We start from the raw sequence: 21001 nt of genomic DNA on the forward strand, positions 1-21001 counted from the left end.
AAGTGTTACTACCGAATTTATAATGTCAATAAATTGTAGCGTGTGTGTTTTTTTTAATTATCAAGTTTAGAATAATTTAAAAAAAGTTAAAAAACAAAAAGTGGAATTTTTTTTTCCTTTCTGTAAAAGAAATACAATTTTGGTATGTCAACATATATCAATAGTACGATGGGTTTTCCTTATAAAAAAAAGTTTGATTGGGGATTTTCAAGAAAATAGTGTAATATGTTAAAGCATCATCTAGATATACCTTCAGTATAAGTTTCAAACCTTAAATCCCAAAATAAGCTAAACAAAATTGAAACAAAGAAAAAGTTTTTACCTCTTCCGGGGGAAAATGCTTGCGATTTTTTTGTTATTTATTCTATCTTGTTGTAGATGGATAGTACTATATCTAAATAATGCTATAATAATTGCCTACTTGAAAATTTAATAGTCTTACACGAATGTTCAATATTGATTTTCAATCGCGATTAGAAGAATTGCAGTTATCTATTATAAAACGCAAAGGCATGTGAAAGAATAGTGGCAGAATTATAGACAAAAATTCGGTCAAGCTCTTATATTAAAAATGATATAATAAAATATCTCAAATACTATTCAGTCAGATTATTATTATTATTTTTTTTTTTCTAAACCCTTATATTTTTATACATTATTGATCTCGGTTAGTATTTCTTGCACTGTAACTATAATACACTTTCAGATTTAAAAATTCCTGTAAACCTGTGACCTCCCCGTCCCCAATATGCCCCGACCCAATTATGTTCCGTCCCCACTATGCACCGACCCCACTGTACTGGTTTTTTTTTTTTTTTTGCAAAAACTTAGTGGACCAAATAACACATATTGTTCACGAGATTTGATCTAGTCATAAAATAAAGTATTATCATTTATGACTTAATTATTATTAAAATTTATCTTAATAGTAATAGTACATAGTAATAAAATAATGAAATATTTTATACAAAATTAGAGCTACAAGTTGATAAAATAAAAAATTAAAATTAGCACGAAGCAGATTATCTAATATTAGACAATTTAAACAATCAAGCGTGAATCTCTTTATATGAATAACAGTATAACAATATACAAAACATTAGTTTTCCTTTAAAAAAATTGTGTAATAAAAAAAACATTTTGAGGCGGTATACTGCATAAAAACCAACACTTAATCTGAATCCAAAAAACAACAGTCCTCTTCATTATTTGCAGGTAGTTGGACCTTATATACTCATAGTTGACCTTCGGTAAGGTTATATAACGCAGGCTATAAAATAACGAGATAACGACAGTGGTTTTGTCGTATCGTTTTTTCCCAATAAATCGAGTGTCTACTATAATCAGTTACACGATTTAGTCGCCTGTGATATCATGTCATAAACACAATATTATGATACCGATCATTGGGCCCTAACCTAATCTAACACGGATAGACGTTACCAACTGATAGTTTTTAGTGTCTGTTCGTTTCTCACATCTGGTACACCGGGTTTTTAGTTGAAAAAAAAAAAATTGAATTTGTGTAAACTTTCTTATACATTTCAACTCGATCCGACTCTTTTTTTCGAAATTACAGCCAGTAAAAGTTCTAACTTAAAAACTCGTACGGTTTTTTTTTTTGTTTTTTCAACTTTCGTCTGTGAAGAATTAAACTTTTTCAACTTTTACCCCCCCCCAAAGTACCAACTAGATGAAATTTGCGATTTATAGAGTTGCTACTCGAAGGAATTGGCCCAGTATTAAAAAAGTTACAGTGTATACAGATAAAAAAAAAACACACATCAGAGTAAAACCAATACCTTCTCGCTTTGCATCGAAGCTAATAAATGACGTGTGTGTTGAAATTAATTTTCGTAGTATTACAAGTTAATTGAAAGTATTGTTGTCATAGCTTTTTTTTGTATGGAAATTTTGTTGTCCAGCGCCATGGATTACATACTGTGTTTTTTTTTTTAACACAACAGCTTTAACGTCTATCGATTAGGTCTGGCGATATTCTATCGTTTTTGCGCACGCCACCGTAGGTATATTCCATATGTTATTGTGCGTAATGTGTATACTTTTTTCATTTGTTGTCACGCAAATGTCATTTGTGTACACTTTTTTTTATTCGCTTATAGTTTTATTATTTCCAAACAACCGCGCACGACAGTAGCCGTCGGTTCGCTCGTCACACTTCCAATACAATAATATTCCCCTCGACACATTCGTTCACCACAAACAGACAGACAGACAGAATGTATCCGAATCGCTTCACGGCGCATAACACTTTCTGGGTGTTGGTCCACCGACATTGGATCCGATGCCTTGTGACGGCTATTGCATTGCGGTACACTATAGTTTCTTTCGAAAGCAACGGTCCTTACTTGGATGCCGACACCGCGTACTTGCATTGGTCCACCGACTTGCCAGCGGTCTCGGTCTGTTACGCCGACAACACGGTTCCAGTAATCAACAGGTTCGTCTCTTGTAATCGTTGTGCACAGTATGTTTTGTAGGTACACACACACACACACACACACACGCCTAAACTGTATGTTGAAACACTGTATAACACATTATCGTCCACACGAATTAGTCAACTGTGTGCAGAACATTAAATATCATACCTCACCGAAACTGTTGCGGTATAATACAAACGGCTAAAGCGATAACAACCACGGTATCGAAACGCAGCCATACGGTTTACCACATACAGCTAGCTGTAGAGGGAAAATACATTCATTCGTGTAGCTTAACAAGCCTTTAAAGCCCAACACTTCCATCATGAGATGATCATTTCTAGACGGAATCGCTATCCCGGACGGGTCGTCAGCCCGTCGCCGGAGTGACGAATGACGGTTCCTTTTCACCGGACGATTGCTTGCCTGAGTGTCGAACCGGGAAAAACTACTAAAAAAATGTATATAGTTAAAATTTACTAACCACAAGCTACTAATTATAAATTAAATAACCATTCGTGGTCTATTTTTATCTTTAACACTAAATATAGGAAACATACACTTGCGGACATTTCTATTTAAAATGTTTAAAAATATTTGTTTTTTTACACTTAAAAATACTGTACAATGTGTATTTGGAGTCAGAGTTACATTCGAAGTGATAGCCGAAAATGTCAAACACTTTTTTTTTCTACATTTTTCACAATACGAGTTTTTGTCAAATCAAAAATTTTAAATGCAAATCTAATTATTTTAGAAAGTTTTAATCTATTTTTTTGTGATTCGGAGGTTTTTGGCATCAAAAAAGTTGTTTTAACTTGCTTAGCATACAAACTTTAGAGTACAACATAAAACTCGCTGATAATATTCATAAATCATAGTATTATACAATAAACACTTATAAATGAAAAATCGTAGCTTTTTTTTAGCATTTATGTACTAAAATCTATTTCTTGGCCAAAAGTGCCTCATGAGAACTTGTAGGAGAAATAAACACCGCCATACAATAGCTAGAATGAAATTTATGCGGTAGTGTATGATAAATTATTTCTTAAATTCATCATTGCAGCGCTATCTAGTTTGTTCGGAAGAAACTTCTATCTTCATCATTTTTTTTTTTTGACAAAGTTCAGATTTAAATTATTCTTCCTTACGTTTTTCTCTAAAAAAAAGATTTAATGAAATTTATAACGACCTTTTACTTTCTTTTGAGATTTTAAAATATACCTAAAGTTACCTACTGGTCCGTACTACCTACTGGCCCAGCTTTCCCGATGTCAGTTGGCCAAAAAAAAATTAATGCAATTTTATTTTTTAATAAATATGTTTTGTCTTTATTTGTAATGTTTTCCCAACTAAAGTATCGACTAAAAAATCACTGTAAACAATAATTTAAATAAATTTCTGAAGAAATCACTGAACTTATTGAGAATTTTTATTGAGAATAAAACTGTTTTAATTGACGTAAAATAATGATTATTATTGTTTATTTACGTTGGTGAGCAAATTATTAGTCGTACGACGACCAAATATTGTTATTATTATCATTAATAAATCACAGTTCTTATTTAAGCAATACAAGTTACAAATAAAAAAAAACGTAGTCCTGATTTTTTTTCCTGATCGCTGTGTTATGGTTACATAATATGAGTCCTACTCTCTGACAAGTGTTCACCTAAAAAGGTCCTAAAATTACGGCTTAAACCCCAAAATAAATTTTTCTCTCTCCTAGCCGTATCGAACCCGGGGCACCCCAAATAAATATTCCTTATAAATGTGAACTCGATCCGGCCATTTTCCTCAAAATTATAGCTAGTATAAATTGAAAATTGAAAACTCGTTTCTTTTTAATTTTAAGGTGGAAGGAGTGCCCTCCTCTCCCCAAAGTACCAAATAAATAAAATTTGTGATTTATACAGTTGCTACTCTAAAAAAAGCTCACATTAAAGTAAAAACTTATCAGCTCTGGATCGAAGCTAAAATCATACATAAGCAACCAAATTATGTTCGAAGATTCTAACTTTAACAACTTGATAGTACATTTTCAAATCAATATTTTGATTTTCAAATTAGTATTTTTTTACGCTGATAGATAATGCACTAGCAATTCTTAAAATTAATTATAGTGAAATCCCTAGTTAAAATTTCGCTAATAATCAAACGAGAAAAAAATTACATTAAAAAAAAAATGTATTATTTAATATTGTATTTTATAATGTTAATTTGTTAAATTAAAAAGGCTTTTAATTATTAAATGGCTTTCATTTATTAGTTGTTAGATATTAATATTGAAATACATATTACGAACATATTACGTATAGAAAATATTAAAGAATCTCGATCATGAATGAAATAAGTATAATATTGATAATTAGGAAAAATGGCATAAATTATATGTCCAGGGGCCCCAAAATTTTAAACACGGACATGGTAATATAATAAAATAAACAAGTACCAAAACATAAAAAAATAAATTCAATCACATTACAGCATTAAAGAATATTTATCCAATTGTTGTTTTATACTGTGATTACTTTTCTTAATAAAAGATAATGTACTCCTCTTGAACTAAAATTTGTAAGAAAGAAACACAATTTATTAATTATTATAATTTATTTTTTATACAAATAACTTTTGATTATAGGTACCTCAAAGGTATATGTTCTCCAACTGTTATAGATGGATTGTAAAATTGATCTTTTGCGCCACATAACAATATTAATTCATTGAAATGATCTTGTGAAAACTCATAGTACATCTGTTGACAAGTCTGACAATCTTTATTTGAATTAGCCTCTTTTTTAAAGTCCGGACAAAATGTGGCCCTATATTTTTCACTGTTGATCGACGCGGCAAACAAATATACTGAAACCATATGACAACACCAATCTACAAATCAAAGTATAATAAAATATATTCTTATTAGAAGCTATTTATTAGAAAAATATAAAATTACTCAACCTCAACATATTTGAATAAAACTATACATACACACACACACATAAGTGTTGATTATTTTATATTTATAATATTATTTAAAAGTCAGTTGAACTAAATTTGTACTATATGTATTCAGTATTCAACAATATTAATTATATTCATAAAATTACCTGTGTGACACCCCGGTTGATTTTTTCCATCGTTAACATATACATCAACAGTTCCAATTGGCTTACTAATACCAATCACATCATTGCTATGTATAACGTCTACGAATTTGGCGGACGAAGGGCTTATTTCAACATTAACATTACTAAGTAGCAGTTTCAGCGGGTCTAAGGCTAATAAATTGTACGAATATTATAATTTATCATTGTACAAAAATAACAATGGTGTTTTTCTATTATTTTACACAAACATGTAATTAACGAATTACTATGATTAAATTCTTTTATAATAATATTATACAATCTTCAGTTTTTTTTTTATTATTTGTTTTTAAAAAATTGGTATCAATTTAACTTTACCCAAAAACAAAAAGGCAAACAAATCTGTAGTATATACAAAATAATACAAATTCAATGTGTTAGATGCGATGCGAAACCGTAAAGGCATTCTACATATGTTTCTATTATATATTATTATAGAATAATAAAACTATTTAAATAATTTACCGGTTATTCTGTTTAACATTAAACTATTTTGTGTGAATATGTTGCCAACTCGACCAGCAATATGAGCTCCTATACTGAATCCGACCACGTGAAAATAAGTAATCTCTTTACGTATCTCCATCAATGATATAAGCAGTTTTGCAATATGTTCGCTAAGTGATGGAAGTATATAGATTGATCGTACAAAACCATTTTCTGAACTGACGATTTTCGAATAATCTACCATTATGACGTTGCAGTCTTCTGGTCCTCTTAAGTATTCTAAAATTTACAATTTACTAAAAACATACAATAATAATACATGGCATGGAATAAGTCAATGTCTAGAATAGATTCCATCCCTGACAGTAATCGGAGTTTTTTTTTGCTTTACAAAATGTAGTATCCATTAGATAGCTACTTAACAAACAGATCGGAACACTTTTGCTTTCAGAATTATCCATGTTTGAAATAAAAAGTATTTTTTTAATATTGGTATCGATCGAAAAAAGTATACATTCTACATAGCAAAGTCATAAAAATATTTCCAATCCCATAACATGATCAACATTCAACACCATTAGATATCATATTGTTTATCTATTTTGTGTTAAATTATAGTTCAGTTTTTAGCAAAACCTTGTTCTAACACAAACTTTGCTGTATAAAACGTGATTAAGCTTTTATAAATTCAAATATTAATAGTATTAGTAGATTTTTAAATAAATGTTAAACCAGTTGTTACAGTATTTTTTTTTGATAATACGTTAGTTCAAAGTAAAAATGTATAGTTTCCAATAGTATTGCTGTAACTTAACAACATACCCGTAGAAAATAGTTGTGTTATATACAAACATTATTATACTGCTAAAACCTATGTGCAGAATTTTAATGATAACCTTTTAAAGTCAGCCATTTTAAACTCAAATATTTTTTGAGCTTTTTATGTATATAAAATTTACATATTTCCCTTCTTTCAAAAAAAAGGATCGTGTTATATTTTTTTTACAAGGCTCCGCATATTGTTCTTTAAAAGTTCCTATCCGGTATTTGTTCTGGAACAAATCAGTTTATTCGTTCCGGAGCAAATAAACTTTTTTTCTGGGTCAAACAAACTTAATTGTTGTTTTTCAATTTTTGTTCCAAAACCAATAAAACTTAGAAATATTTAGAAGTAGGTTTTTTTTTCGTTTAAAAGATAAAGACTTTTTATAGTTACATTAATCGTAAAGTAATATTAATATGATAAAAACATAACAATAACATTAAACATATTATAATTAATATTAGGAATAATTTAAACACTATACACTAAAACATGTATATTTTAGTACCTAATAAATCTAAAATCATAATTAACAGGAAAAAGTAGGAAATGTATTTATTTTGCATAATATTCGTTACAGTTAATGTATTTTAACTATATTAAATTAAATATATAATTTAATTATAGTCTTTTTTATTTTAAACGAAATTTAAAAAAAGACCTATCTCTTCATATATCTGAGTTTTATTAGTTTTGGAACAAAAGTTTAAAAAAATATATGTTTGTTTGTCTCAGAAAAAAACTTTATTTGCTCCGGAACAAACAAACTGATTCGTCCTGGAACAAATAAACTGATTTTTTTCCGGAACAAATATCGGATAGGAACAAATAGAATCATTTGTTACGGAACAAATAAAAGAGTAAAATATATTTACCGCGGAACAAATGATTAAGTTCCGGAATAATACCTGGAACTTGATCCGGACCCTTGTAATTTTTTAGTTACTATTGAATTGCTTTATTATTTAGACAATATTTTAACGGAAAAAAAAAATATAATCCGTTATTATCTTATCCATGATCTATTCTGTCTTATTTTAAATAAGTAAGAAACATGGAATAAATATTTAAAGTAAATTTAAGGGAATAACCCAAAGGAGACCAATAACATTATAGAGATATAAAACGCAAAGCTCGATTCGTATGATGATTAATAAATATATTTTAACTCACCATCTCTTAACACTACCATTTCATCACTATTGGGACTGCCTGAATATCCATGTAAAATAACAATAAGGCGTTCGCTCCCGTTTACCAATGGAGCATTCCCAATACATTGCTCGTTATTTTCAACTTTGAACATAGTTGTTTTTCTAATAACAGAAATTAGGAATTTACAGTATATTAATATGAGTGATCCAGTAATTTAAAAAAAACGTATAATGCTGATAAATGTCACAATAACATTACAGTTTATTATTTACTTAGTATACAAATAGAAATCAACTTCTTCTGCAACGTTCTTAGATGAACAACTTTCTCCAAAGTCACAACTGCCATCGATAAGGTTTATTAATAAAAATACATACACCGATACTAATAAATACATCTTTTAAGTGTTGTGAATTGTATTCAATTTTAGTCAAGATAACATAAACTAAATTTATTACATTAGTCGTTAATAATATAACACAAATAATAAATACGATTATACAGAAAAAATGTCTAAGTAAGTTTTAAAAGAGGTAAGAAAAAAACGGGTTTCGATAAAAAGAATGTACAGTTTAGTAATTTGGATTGTAATTCTATAAAGAACCTCAATCTTGAGAATAACAAACAAACAAAATTAAATACACAAATGTATCATTGAAAATGTTGTATTTCAGTATTTGTAACAAACCGTTAAAACAACTGTTTAAACAACAAGTTTAGTTAAAGTTTAGTTTTTTGCCACCATCGCGATCGCAGGTGTGTATCGTTGTACGAAGTTACGGTTAAATTAATATAAAATACCTTCTCGGTTTGCATCGAAGCTAAAATAATAAGTAATTTTTGCTCAAAACACAATGGAAAAAAAACTTGACGATCTCTTAAAAACTGTCACAAAACTTAAAACATCAAATGGAAAAGTCATTTCATTAATAAATTCTCATATTGAAAAATTCAACCGACTAGATAAAAGATTTTGATGATTTTTTTAAACGATTCTCTACTATAATAGAGGAAAATCGAAATCTTAAAATAAAAATTGTAACTATTGAAGAACGAATATTGTCTAAAAAAAATAACAAAAATAAAAAAAAAATAGCTCATAATTTTATAAACACTCAAACAAGATAAATAATTATCTGAAATATTCTTAAAACTCACGAAATGCGGCTAAAACAAATCCTAAATTATTTTGGAATTTTGTAAACGAAAATAATAAAAATAGTCACAAACTACCTCACGCTGTTATACCTAAAGAAGTTAACAATGGTAACGACATTGTACATTTTTTTAAAGAATAATTTTCTAACACATGTGTTTCGGATGATATAATTTGCCCACGGGTCAATTTAAGAGAAAACAATACCGGAGCCATTAAAAAAAATTGAATTAAAACAAATAGTTAATTCAGTAAACTTTGGAATATTAGTTATAAAACAGCAATTGTCCCTGATAAAATTTCCCCAATATTTTTGAAAAAGGGTGCATTCATACTCACTTCAGTTATTTCTTCTATTATTAGCCGATGATGCAAACATTTTCAAAAATATTAGTTGCTTTAATGATGCTGCTGATCAAACTAAAGTTAGATTTAAAAAATATGTATAAATGGTGCCAACAAAACGCTTTGCGCTTAAATTTAAAAAAATATTCTTATACTACTTTTTCCCTAATAAAATCGCAATTTAATTATTTTTTTGGGTAATATAAATTTACTAAGAGTTTCTACAGTACACGATCTTAGGGGAATATTTGACTCCAAACTATCTTTCAATGGCCATATACGTTTTATTAGGAATAAAGCGTCCGTAAAACTATGTTTTTTAAAACGTACCTGCCGAAACTTTAGAGATGCAACTGCATTAAAAGTATTATACTGCTCTTTAATCCGTTCACACTTAGATTATGCCGTACTAATCTGGCATCCATATTCAGTAAAACAATTCCAAGATTTCAACAAAATTAAAAATAATTTTATCAGATTTTTATGCTATCAGCGTTTTGTGTGTAGAGCCCCTCTTAATGTTACAATTAAATTTTTTATTATACAATCTCTAGAACAGCGATCACGCAAATTAAATTGAAATTTTTATATAAATTACTAAATACGAAATCGTAATATGAATGATTGTCCTGAATTGCTGCAAAATATAAATTTAAAAATAAATTCAATGAACTACCGATCTTTTAATTTATTTTACACAAAACTTTCAACAACAAGTTTTATGAAAAATTCTATTCCAACCAATATTGTGATGTCTGCAGGTAACTCTGTATTTATCATCATTTTTATTTTCTAAGCAATTTTGTCAATAAAAAATGTGTACTAATATCAAGCACAAAGAAAACTAACATAATTATGTCAATATACATAATTAATATAATATTGTAAGTATAAAGTAATCTACTGAAATATTGTCGTAACATCTGAATTGATTTAGTAGATTTTAGTAAATATTGTAGTACTATGTAAGAACGTCAAGTATCAAATAGTTAATTATTTTTTATTTGCATGAAGTTAAGATAATATTTAATAATAATTTTAAATCGCCCCAAATTCTGTCGAGCAAAACCCCAACTTTCAAGTAACCATTTTTCTTTATAGATTATCTCAGTATCAACATTTTACCATGTAGATTAATATTTATTAGTAAAATCGCATGCTATAATAGTCTCTATAGCAATATACAAAGCTAATATAGAAAAGGAAACAGGTTTCTTTTTTAAATTAAAATACTTGCATATGGATTTATTGACAAAGTAATAAAACTGTTAATATTTTAAATCGCATCAATACCATAATTTACAATTATACGATCATTAGCGTTATACTCACAATCAGCGTTTTTTTCAAACTTTTCAATATTTAAAAAAGTTTATACATTCTTTTGTTAGCCAAAAACTAATGGGAAATTACAAATTATCTGATTTTGGCTCGGTGCCTGTATAATAAGTAAGTTGATTTTTAAATATATTTGCCAATTAAATGTCTCTGTATAGTACATACACATTCAAGGACGATTGTAGTCTTATAACAATTAGGTATTGGTTTAATACAAAATAATAAGTTATATTTAACCACACTTGCTTAAAATGTCTTTGACTATCTTAGCTTTTTAAAGTTATAAAATATCTTTGTTTCATTGATGTTTATTATATTTAATATGATATTCAAATTGTATTAAAATTATCAATTATAAACACAAATAAATTAAAAATAATATAAGTTTACAAAAATATATTTTTCTTAAATAATAAACCATTAATTAAGTTTACATTTGTGTATGACTGCGGAGTTATAATATACTTAAACAATATTCTAAGGTGATATAAACAAAATGTGGTCACAGTATTTTTTTATATAATAACTATACACTTTAAAATCTATTATATACCACTAAAAACATAATTATTATGTCAAAAGTCTTTAAAAAATATTTATCAGTATTTAATTTAAATTATAATTTGCAGATTTTCATAAAAGTGTTTTGCTTCCAGTCACAATATAAACCATAGAAATCTAAACATTTTTACTGGATTTTTATTTTATTTTACTTACATTTTTCCGTTCAAGTAGGTATCAACAAAGTCAATGTTTAAAAGAAAATTGATTAATTTTGATTTATGCTTTTTTCTAATGCATCATAACACGTTTCTAACTTGATATTGGCTTACCATCATTCAAATATGTATAATAATCTGCTTTGTATCATTACTATTTGTTGTGAACAATCGATGAATATTATCTGATATAATTGTTAAAATAAAGTAGTAATCTTATTGCGAATGTAAGGCAGATTGAGTGTCCTAATCTTAAATAGTATAGTATCTTATGTAGTTGACGGTTTATTCTTACGATGGTGAACCGTAAACATGACGTTAAAATAAAAACGCTAATAATGTTCATTATTTTTTGTTTTTCAAATCGTTTGTTGAGCTCAAATAGTAGTTGTGTTTTCTTATATTTTAATAAATTATCGAATCTATAAGAATATATTAATTTTTAATTACCATAATATCTTTAAAATTTAAACTCTTATATTAGTATTTTCACAACCCTAAATATCCACAATCCTAAAAATGGTTTAATTTCTAAACTAAAAGAGAGACCTAAAATTGAATCCATTCTAGTATTAGGTAATATAGTATTGAAAATTAAAATCCAAAACATGAAAAATAAAATAAATATCGAATTAAAATATAGCACCAAAGAATATTTGTTTGGTTTATCCAATTATTGTTTTATACTGTGATTTCTTTTTTTAATAAAAAATGATGTACTCCTCTTGAACTAAAATTTGTAAGAAAGAAATACAATTTTTCAATGATTATAATTTAATTTATAAATTATGACCATTGGTACCTCAAAGGCATATGTTCTCCAACTATTACAGATCTATTGTAAAATTCATCTCTTGCACCACATAAAACTAATAATGCTTTGAAATTGTCCCGTGCAAGCTCATTGTACAACTGTTGACGAGTCTGACAGTCTTTATTTGAAATATCCTCTTTTTTAAAGTCCAAACAAAATGCGGCCTTATATATATCACTGTTGATCGACGCAGCAAATAAATATACTGAAACCATATGACTACACCAATCTAAAAATTAAAGTTTAATAGAATATATTTTTATGAAACGTTATTCAAAGAAAAGTGTAAAATTACTAACCTCAACACATTTTAATAAAACTATATACACTCACACACAAGTATTAATTATTCAATACAAAATATAAAAATAATAAGTAATAATATAAATTTGAAATAAAAATATCTTCAAGAAGATAATTATTATAAATTAATTGTAATTGCAAAATAATTGTAGAAAAAAAACAATGATTACTTTTCCAGTATACATTTGCTTGTCTTAAGTTTTCGATTAATTTTTAAGTTAAACTCTATTAATATTCCCGAAAAGGAACTAAATATTATGACACAATATTTTTGAGTCTATTTATTTTGATAAAATTTAAGAAAAATATGTTTCAGTTAAATATATGCCATAACATTATTTAAAAGTAATTTAAATAACTAAGTTGACTTATAAATAATAATATGTGTTTTCAGTATTCTACGATACTAAATATATTCATACAAATTACCTGTGTCACACCCCGGTTGATTTTTTCCATCGTTAACATATACATCAACAGTTCCAATTGGCTTACTAATACCAATCACATCATTGCTATGTATAACGTCTACGAATTTGGCGGACGAAGGGCTTATTTCAACATTAACATTACTAAGTAGCAGTTTCAGCGGGTCTAAGGCTAATAAATTGTACGAATATTATAATTTGTGTGAGTATTATAATTTATCATTGAAATTTTGCGAGTACAAAATTAACGATGGTGTTTTTCTAATTTTTTTACACAACATGTAATTAACGAATTACCATGATTTAATTTTTTTATCATAGTTTTTTTTTATAATTAGATGTTATTAAAAAATTCGTATAAATTTAAGATTTCCCAAAACAAAAAGGCAAACAAATCTGCAGTATATAAAATAGTACAAAATAATACAAATTCAATATGTTAGATGCGATGCGAAACCGTAAAGGCATTCTACATATGTTTCTATTATATATTATTATATTTAAATAATTTACCGGTGATTCTGTTTAACATTAAGCCTTTTTGTGTGAATATATTTCCAACTAGACCAGCAATATGAGCTCCTATACTGAATCCGACCACGTGACAATAAGTAATCTCTTTACGTATCTCCATCAATGATATGAGCAATTTTGCAATATGTTCACTAAGTGATGGAAGTATATAGATTGATCGTACAAAACCATTTCCTGAACTGACGATTTTCGAATAATCTACCGTTATGACGTTACGATCTGCTGGCCCTTTTAAGTATTCTAAAAACCACAAATCCAAAAAGGTATATTATTTATTAGATAACTACTAAACAAACAAATCCGCTCATTTTGCTTTCAGAAATATTAACGTGTGGAATATTAAGTATTTTTTTAATACTGGCAATGACAAATAAAAATACACGTTCTACATAGCAAAGTCATAAAAATATTTTCTATCCCATAACATGATCAATACCATTAGTTATCATATTTTTTTGTCTATTTTATGTTAAATTTAGTTTAGTTTTTACAATACCTTGTGTTCTAACACAATTTTCGCTGTATAAAGCGTAGTACAGCTTCTATGAGTCTAAATATTTACATTATTAGTAGAGCTATATAAACGTGTTAAGTCAGGTGTTACTGTATTTTTTTGTGATGTTATTTCAAGGTAAAAATTATGTTTCCAATAATATTGTTGCAACTTATAAATTTACGCATAAGGAAATAGTTATTTATTATACTGCAAAAGTCTATGTGCAGAATTTCAGTGATAAATTTTTAAAGATAGCAATTTTAATTTAAATTCTACAAAAATGGTTTTAGCTTTTCATTTATATACAATGGGTATAAAATTTGCAAAAATTACAAAATCCTTCCTAAAAAAAAATGAACTAACTGTCTTAAAAAATCTTTGATTTGCTTCCCGAAAACGATCGGATCTAGTCGAAATTTGTGCAGAACACTGATAAGATATGCCTATCTATACTGTACTTTGAACCGTGCTTAATTTAGTTTTTGCGTACCTATAGTTGCTAACAGCATTACGAAAAATATTGTTGTTTAATACAAAAAGATGCCTTTGAAACTCATATATGAATATCCATAGGTCATATCCATGTACTGATGTATCTGCATGAAGTGTGGATACTCTTAACTTTTTTTATAATAAAAAACACCCAAAAAAAGGAGGGGAGGAAATTACTTTTTGACCTTAGTAAATATCTCGGTTGCTATGTGAGAGGAAATCATCAGTCAAAAGGTATCCAAAAAAGATTTGTATTTTGTTATATGTACGATTCAATAACGGCAATATATTATTATAGACAGACGATAACTTTAATCGTATCTATTAATATTAGCTCATAATATTTTGGTAGGAAATATTGTAACCACATTTATATTTTAATAACAATGCCTTCATTAATATAAATGTAAAACCTGTACATGATTTAATTCCAGACCCTTAAATGTTATGCTTATAATAATGTTTTAGGCCATTTAACTTTTGCAATTCGAATTTTGATGAATTGTATTTTTATAAACTTGCAAATTAGTACATAACCATTAAGCTACAAATAATAATATAATTAATAAATAATACTAGTCGATAATTACTCTTGGATAAATATTGTGTGTACCAAATATTTAAAAAAAACTGGTAGTCAATACTTATTTTTATGAAAAAATATGTAAACTAAATAAATAATAATATAATGTGTTTTATTTTTATTTATATTTGCTGATTGGACACTAAAAAATGTCTACATCTGGTCATGAATAATTTTATTTTTTTATTTTATATTATTTTAAACCCTATTGAACGTATTACCATTGAGTATATATTGTATACTATATATACTATATTGTATTACAATATATACTCAATGGTATTACATTTTTTTGTTAATATTAAATTACTTTTCTAAAAAAATGCATTTGTAATGTTTGTACTTTCGCATACGGAAACATATTGAAAACACGTTTTAAGTTGTGTTATTTATTAAAATGAGAGGAAAACATATTTTGATGTGATGTTTGTACGCTTGTCCAAACAGTTAACTGTAAGTCATACTCCAATGCACTAAATAAGAAATATATCCATAACAAAAACAACATCTAGAAAATCGACCTAGTTATATTATTTTAAAATGAAAACGATTTCGATAACTATTATATTTTGGGCCCATTTATTTTTTACTAACCAATTATTAATGTAGCCAACTATCAGTATTCAAATTAAGTTTTATAATTATTTAGAATAAAACAATTATACTTTAATTTGTCTCTAAAAAACGATATTAAGCTAAAATTTGTAAACATAATATTATGTATTAAAAAATAAAGAAGGATCTATTTTGATATTTAATTAATTTCTTCAACTATTATAACGCTTACAGGCTATACTTTTGTAGTGAAACATAAAAAATTCATATCAGGCATATTTTTTTGAAATATAACAATAATTGAAATTTATTGATTTTAAAATTTTACACTTTTCTTCAGTTTCTATTTGGTTTTTAACATTTAAAGTAAATTTAAGTGAGTAATCCAAAGGAGACCAATAACATTATAGAGATATAAAGCGCAAAGCTCGATTCGTATGATGATTAATAAATATATTTTAACTCACCATCTCTTAAAACTACCATTTCATTACTATTTTGGCTGCCTGAATATCCATGTAAAATAACAACAAGGCGTTCGCTCCCGTTTACCAATGGAGCATTCCCAATACATTGCTCGTTATTTTCAACTTTGAACATAGTTGTTTTTCTAATAACAGAAATTAGGAATTTACAGTATATTTTTATTAATAAAAAATAATGCCGATAAATGCCACAATAACATTACAGTATATTTACTTAGTATACAAATAGAAATCAACTTCTTCTGCAACGTTCTTAGATGAACAATTTTCTTCTGAGTCACTCTTGGCATCGATTAGATTTAATAATAAAAATAAACACACCGATAATAATAAATACATCTTAAGTGTTTTCAATTGTAACCAATTTTAGTCAAGCTAACATAAATAAATTGTATTATATTAGTTCTTATTGACACAATTTTTAATATTTTTTGTTATAGCTTTTTTTAAATTTTATACTGCTGATTAACACAAAATATTGATTTGGATGTATTATATAAATCGTTTTTAAAGAAAGCACTTAAAAGCGAAGCTGTGGATAGCTATAACATATTAGTATGCACTGTACTATCGTTTTACTAGTCAGTAGTGAAACCTACATTTTACTCGGCTTGTATTATAATGTTTATCTTAAAGAAACTGTTGTTGAAAAAAAATGTGTACTTAATATCTAGCAGTCAGAAAAAAATAACATAATTATGTTAACATACATACTAGGTATTGTAAGTATATAAAATAATCTACTGAAATATTGTCATAACACCTGAGTTTATTTGGTTGATTTCGGTAAATAATGTTGCACTTTGTAAGAACGTCAAGCATCAAATAATTTATTATTTATTATTTGAATGAAGTTAAGATAATATATATATTATTTATTTGCATGGCAGATAATATATTATAATAATTTATAAGCCCACAATTTAGGCAAACCCCAAATTTTTAAGGAATTAATGTTTGCTTAAGATTTGTCAGTATTAACAGTATTCACAGTACGCATTAACGTTCCATATTGATTATCCTGTATTGAATAATATGACGTTTATAGTTTTTAAATATAATTATTTCCGTGTGAATAGTTCACTTACAAATTAGTCATTTTATACAACTTCTGATATTGAACTTGAAATAATGACCTTAATAATATGCGGATGAATACAAAATAATAAAGATCAAGAAAAAATTTAACGACGTTAACCAGTTTAATTTTTATGTTATTAAATAAATTATCAACTTTTTTGACAAGCAAGAAAACAGTATATTTGAGTTATTATTTTTTTGATATACAAAATAATAAAGTACACTAATCATTTAAATACGTCATCTTACAATTATTGGAATTAAATTCTCGGAAATAAATGATAACTATAATTTTCAAAACAAGGTAACGTATCATTACGTTAATATAAATATTAATAAGTACCTCTTAAAAATGTTTGTATTTAGAAATGTTTTTGAAAGTTAGTTTAATTACATGTGGTTATATTTTTCAGTGAAATGAGCAATTCTGAAATCACATTTCCGTTAAGAGAATACATTCTAGAAAGGACCAAAGAGTTTAAAGCCGAAGTAATAATACGATAAATTTATAATATATTGTGTGAACTATTTTTATACTTGAATGTTTGTTGAATGGTTTGTTTTTCCTTGGCGTGGAGCTGAAATTTGTATTTTTTTTTTTTTTTTAACTGTATCCACTAAAATCCATAGTTAAAATGTTTTTCTTATTTTAAAAAAACGCCCAAAAAAAGTGTGAATCATAATTTGACCATTATTAAATTTTTGTTTTAAGACCACATGATCGGTTGACAACTCATGTTTAATAACACGAGTGTTTCCTGGTAATGGGAATTTTTTGTCTACAAGGTGAATTTTATTTAATAAATACGTTTCACCATCTACAGTTCAGCATCGAAGCGTTTATTTGAAAATTATTTAATCACTTTCAGTTATTATAAATGCTAAAACGTGTGACCTCCTCGTCCTCATTATACTTCATCCCCCCTATGCCTCCACCCTACTGTGTTGGATATTTAATATATTTTTATAGTACTATAATATAATAGCACTTAATTTAAACAATACTAGGAATAAAGCCCAAATCCTTATTATCATTGTGGTTTTACAATAAAATGTAGAGATCTGCGATCATACTACGTTACATTATTATGGAACTTGCATTACCCTTAAGGGACCATCCATTGATAATATCATATAAAATGGATCGTTTTATACCGCATATTATAATAAACTGCAGTCATAAATATTGTAGTACTAATAAAAAAATATGTGCAAGGTATTTCTTAAAGTATAAAATAATATATACTTGTCTATATTATCGTGCAATAATATAATACAATGTCATACAAATTTTTTTTGAAAAATGTTAGTTTATTTTCACGAAGATCAATTTATGTGATTTAAGTTTTGTAATGGCTTATAAAAACAACATTACTATTAACTACAAAAGTATACTATTAAGTTATGTTTTTACGTTATGAACTTTTTTATGAACAATACAATCTTATACAACTTAACCCCAATTAGTATATTTTCTGATTTTATACTTATTTTAGTTGGCAAAAATAAAAATTACCAAATTATTAAAATAGTACTAATGTTTTTCAATAGGGGAGTGTTGTGTAAAACCGGGTAGCCGGGTCAAATCAAGTTTTCTATAGTTCTAATAGAAAACCCGGTTTGACCCGCCTACCCGGTTATACCCTAATATATCCCTTAGTTGACTATGCCAAAGCTATTTATTGTTATATCCTTAGAGCCCAATTGCGGTTTGCAATAAAATGTTCAAAAGTTGTTCATGGAATGACAAGTTTTTCAAATGTTGCCGACATTTTCAACCACATCGATTTATAGTTAATCAGCCTTGTTTTTCTATCAATTCGCTACAAACTATAAACAAGTAAAATATATTGGTACTACATTTGGTACTTGTTTGTTATGTGCACAAAATTAACAGTTTGACTTTAACAGAATGAAAAAACTATCCATCAGTCATTTCTCTAAAGGAGGACCATTGATTATGGAGTTTAACTTACCAGTTGAAGTAAGCATGTAATAATGATCACGACTTATCAATTGTAGACATCTTTTTAACTTCAATGTAAACCTAACCTTTCATCGGTTAAACATTTCTCAGTAGTATTAATTTAAATAAACATTATATCATTCTGATCAATTACACGTGTCTAAACCAAATTTATTTCATGTTATTAGATTATATTACACGATCCAGTGGAAATACAGTTCGATAATTATTATCAAACGCAAAATAAAATAAATATTATGCTCGGAGAAGAGACAGAATGGATATATTCCACTAGACAAATTATTGAAGATGCCTCACTAGCGGTTTTGGATTTTTCTAATCGAGGATGTCTATTACGCCATGAAAGAAAACTGTCACAACACAGTACTTATAGTAGAACTGCTTGCTTGTTGGAGTGTGTCATTTATAAACCTGATTTATATGGTAATAACATATTTAAAAAACTAAATAAAATCACAAATTTCACCGTTTTTATAAAAAAAAAAACACATTGTTAAATTAACAATTGAACTACTTCTTCCGATGTATGTACATTAAATAATAATAATTCATTGCGTCACGCTCATAAAAAAAAATTTTTTTTTTTTAGTTGTTTTAATAATACAATAGTTACACAAAATTACAAAATTCGGTCAAATTTTAGACCCGAGAAGATAAGAGTATTTTTTCGCGCCAAATTCAAATCAATCACCATTTTCCATCGGATTAGATTTTTGAGATTTCTATGTTGGTAGGATTACACTGTCACAACTAATAAATATGTACAAATTTCGTAAAAGCACTCGACCAAGACATCCATTATCTGATCATCAGTTGCTCCCAAAATGTCCAACTCTAAAATCGTTGAGAGAATTTTAGTCGAACTAGCTATACTAATATTGATGAACGACTATAACTAAATATTTATATTTTATCGGCCATGGGCATCATCATTTAAAACCGCCGTTTAAACTTCTTCGGTAAAAGAAAATGTGACGCATATAGTCTAATTATGGCAAATCTTTTGAAAAATTGCAGTATAAAATGGTTTTCTAGTGCAATCGAAAATCCATTTTCTACATTAACATCAGCCATCAGGAATACCTTCCCAACAACTTACGAAAAGTAGTTGTTACAGTAATCATCAATGATATTCTTTGATATTCGTTACGGTATTGAAAAAATTATAATATTTTAAAACAAAGCCATCTTTTGAAAACCAGTTTAGATAAATCATCATAACAACGTCACACATTTCATCCAGAAATAATTTTAACTACGGTCAGTGCAGCTACTTTGAGATTGAAGATTACCTACTAAACTATGGATAGATCTCAAATAAGTCACTCGACCTTGTATTTATTATCTTCTCTGAAAGGTTTTTATCATATCTATTGATACAACGGCTTAAAATATAAATATTGCCTGTGGACATAAATAAAAGTATTCTTAAGCCTAGTTTATGTTAAGTACAACCATTGAAGACAGAAATAAGAACTTTTGCATCGCAACATATTAATGGTCCTTATCTATTTCTTGTTTCCATGTTTGGTTAAAAGTAAACCATGTAGCAATATACAAAATCATACTCTTGGTATTAGATGTACAATAATATTACAAATTAAAACTTAATTTAGTATAGTAACATTTATTTACTAGGACAAAGTTTCGTTGTTTATAAGTTAAAAG

At 27.2% G+C, this 21001-nt stretch overlaps 2 protein-coding genes across 2 annotated transcripts; both read right to left on the reverse strand.

Moving 5' to 3' along the window:
• Nucleotides 1–5082: 5082 nt before the first annotated feature.
• Nucleotides 5083–8169, reverse strand: LOC126835831 (lipase member H-like). Its single transcript, XM_050568676.1, has 4 exons — nucleotides 8037–8169; nucleotides 6113–6319; nucleotides 5555–5725; nucleotides 5083–5333 (listed from the first exon to the last, which is right to left on the reverse strand). The coding sequence occupies exons 1-4, from the start codon at nucleotides 8167–8169 to the stop codon at nucleotides 5083–5085; spliced, it is 762 nt and encodes a 253-aa protein (XP_050424633.1).
• Nucleotides 8170–12087: 3918 nt separating this feature from the next.
• LOC126834220 (phospholipase A1 member A-like) lies at nucleotides 12088–16541 on the reverse strand. The gene is made up of 6 exons (XM_050565996.1): nucleotides 16481–16541; nucleotides 16249–16391; nucleotides 13635–13895; nucleotides 13123–13293; nucleotides 12379–12619; nucleotides 12088–12306 (listed from the first exon to the last, which is right to left on the reverse strand). Exons 2-6 carry the CDS (start codon nucleotides 16379–16381, stop codon nucleotides 12258–12260), a joined length of 855 nt encoding a protein of 284 aa, XP_050421953.1. The 5' UTR covers nucleotides 16382–16391; nucleotides 16481–16541; the 3' UTR covers nucleotides 12088–12257.
• Nucleotides 16542–21001: the final 4460 nt, after the last annotated feature.

The sequence above is a fragment of the Adelges cooleyi genome, unplaced genomic scaffold, assembly GCF_023614345.1.
Source record: "Adelges cooleyi isolate 19-005CV unplaced genomic scaffold, UGA_ACOO_1.1 ACOO_flye_CR_arks_rails_tigmint_CR_PRNA_1, whole genome shotgun sequence".
Lineage (NCBI taxonomy): Eukaryota > Metazoa > Arthropoda > Insecta > Hemiptera > Adelgidae > Adelges > Adelges cooleyi.

Coding starts and splice junctions, on each gene's coding strand:
- LOC126835831 (XM_050568676.1), bottom strand. CDS start 8,169: ATGTTCAAAGTTGAAAATAACGAGCAATGTATTGGGAATGCTCCATTG. Junction 5,726..6,112: donor TATAGGAGCTCATATTGCTG/GTCGAGTTGGCA, acceptor ACAATTTATTAG/CCTTAGACCCGCTGAAACTG. Junction 5,334..5,554: donor TCAACCGGGGTGTCACACAG/GTAATTTTATGA, acceptor TTTGATTTGTAG/ATTGGTGTTGTCATATGGTT.
- LOC126834220 (XM_050565996.1), bottom strand. CDS start 16,381: ATGTTCAAAGTTGAAAATAACGAGCAATGTATTGGGAATGCTCCATTG. Junction 13,294..13,634: donor AATGTTAAACAGAATCACCG/GTAAATTATTTA, acceptor ACAATTTATTAG/CCTTAGACCCGCTGAAACTG. Junction 12,620..13,122: donor TCAACCGGGGTGTGACACAG/GTAATTTGTATG, acceptor TTTAATTTTTAG/ATTGGTGTAGTCATATGGTT.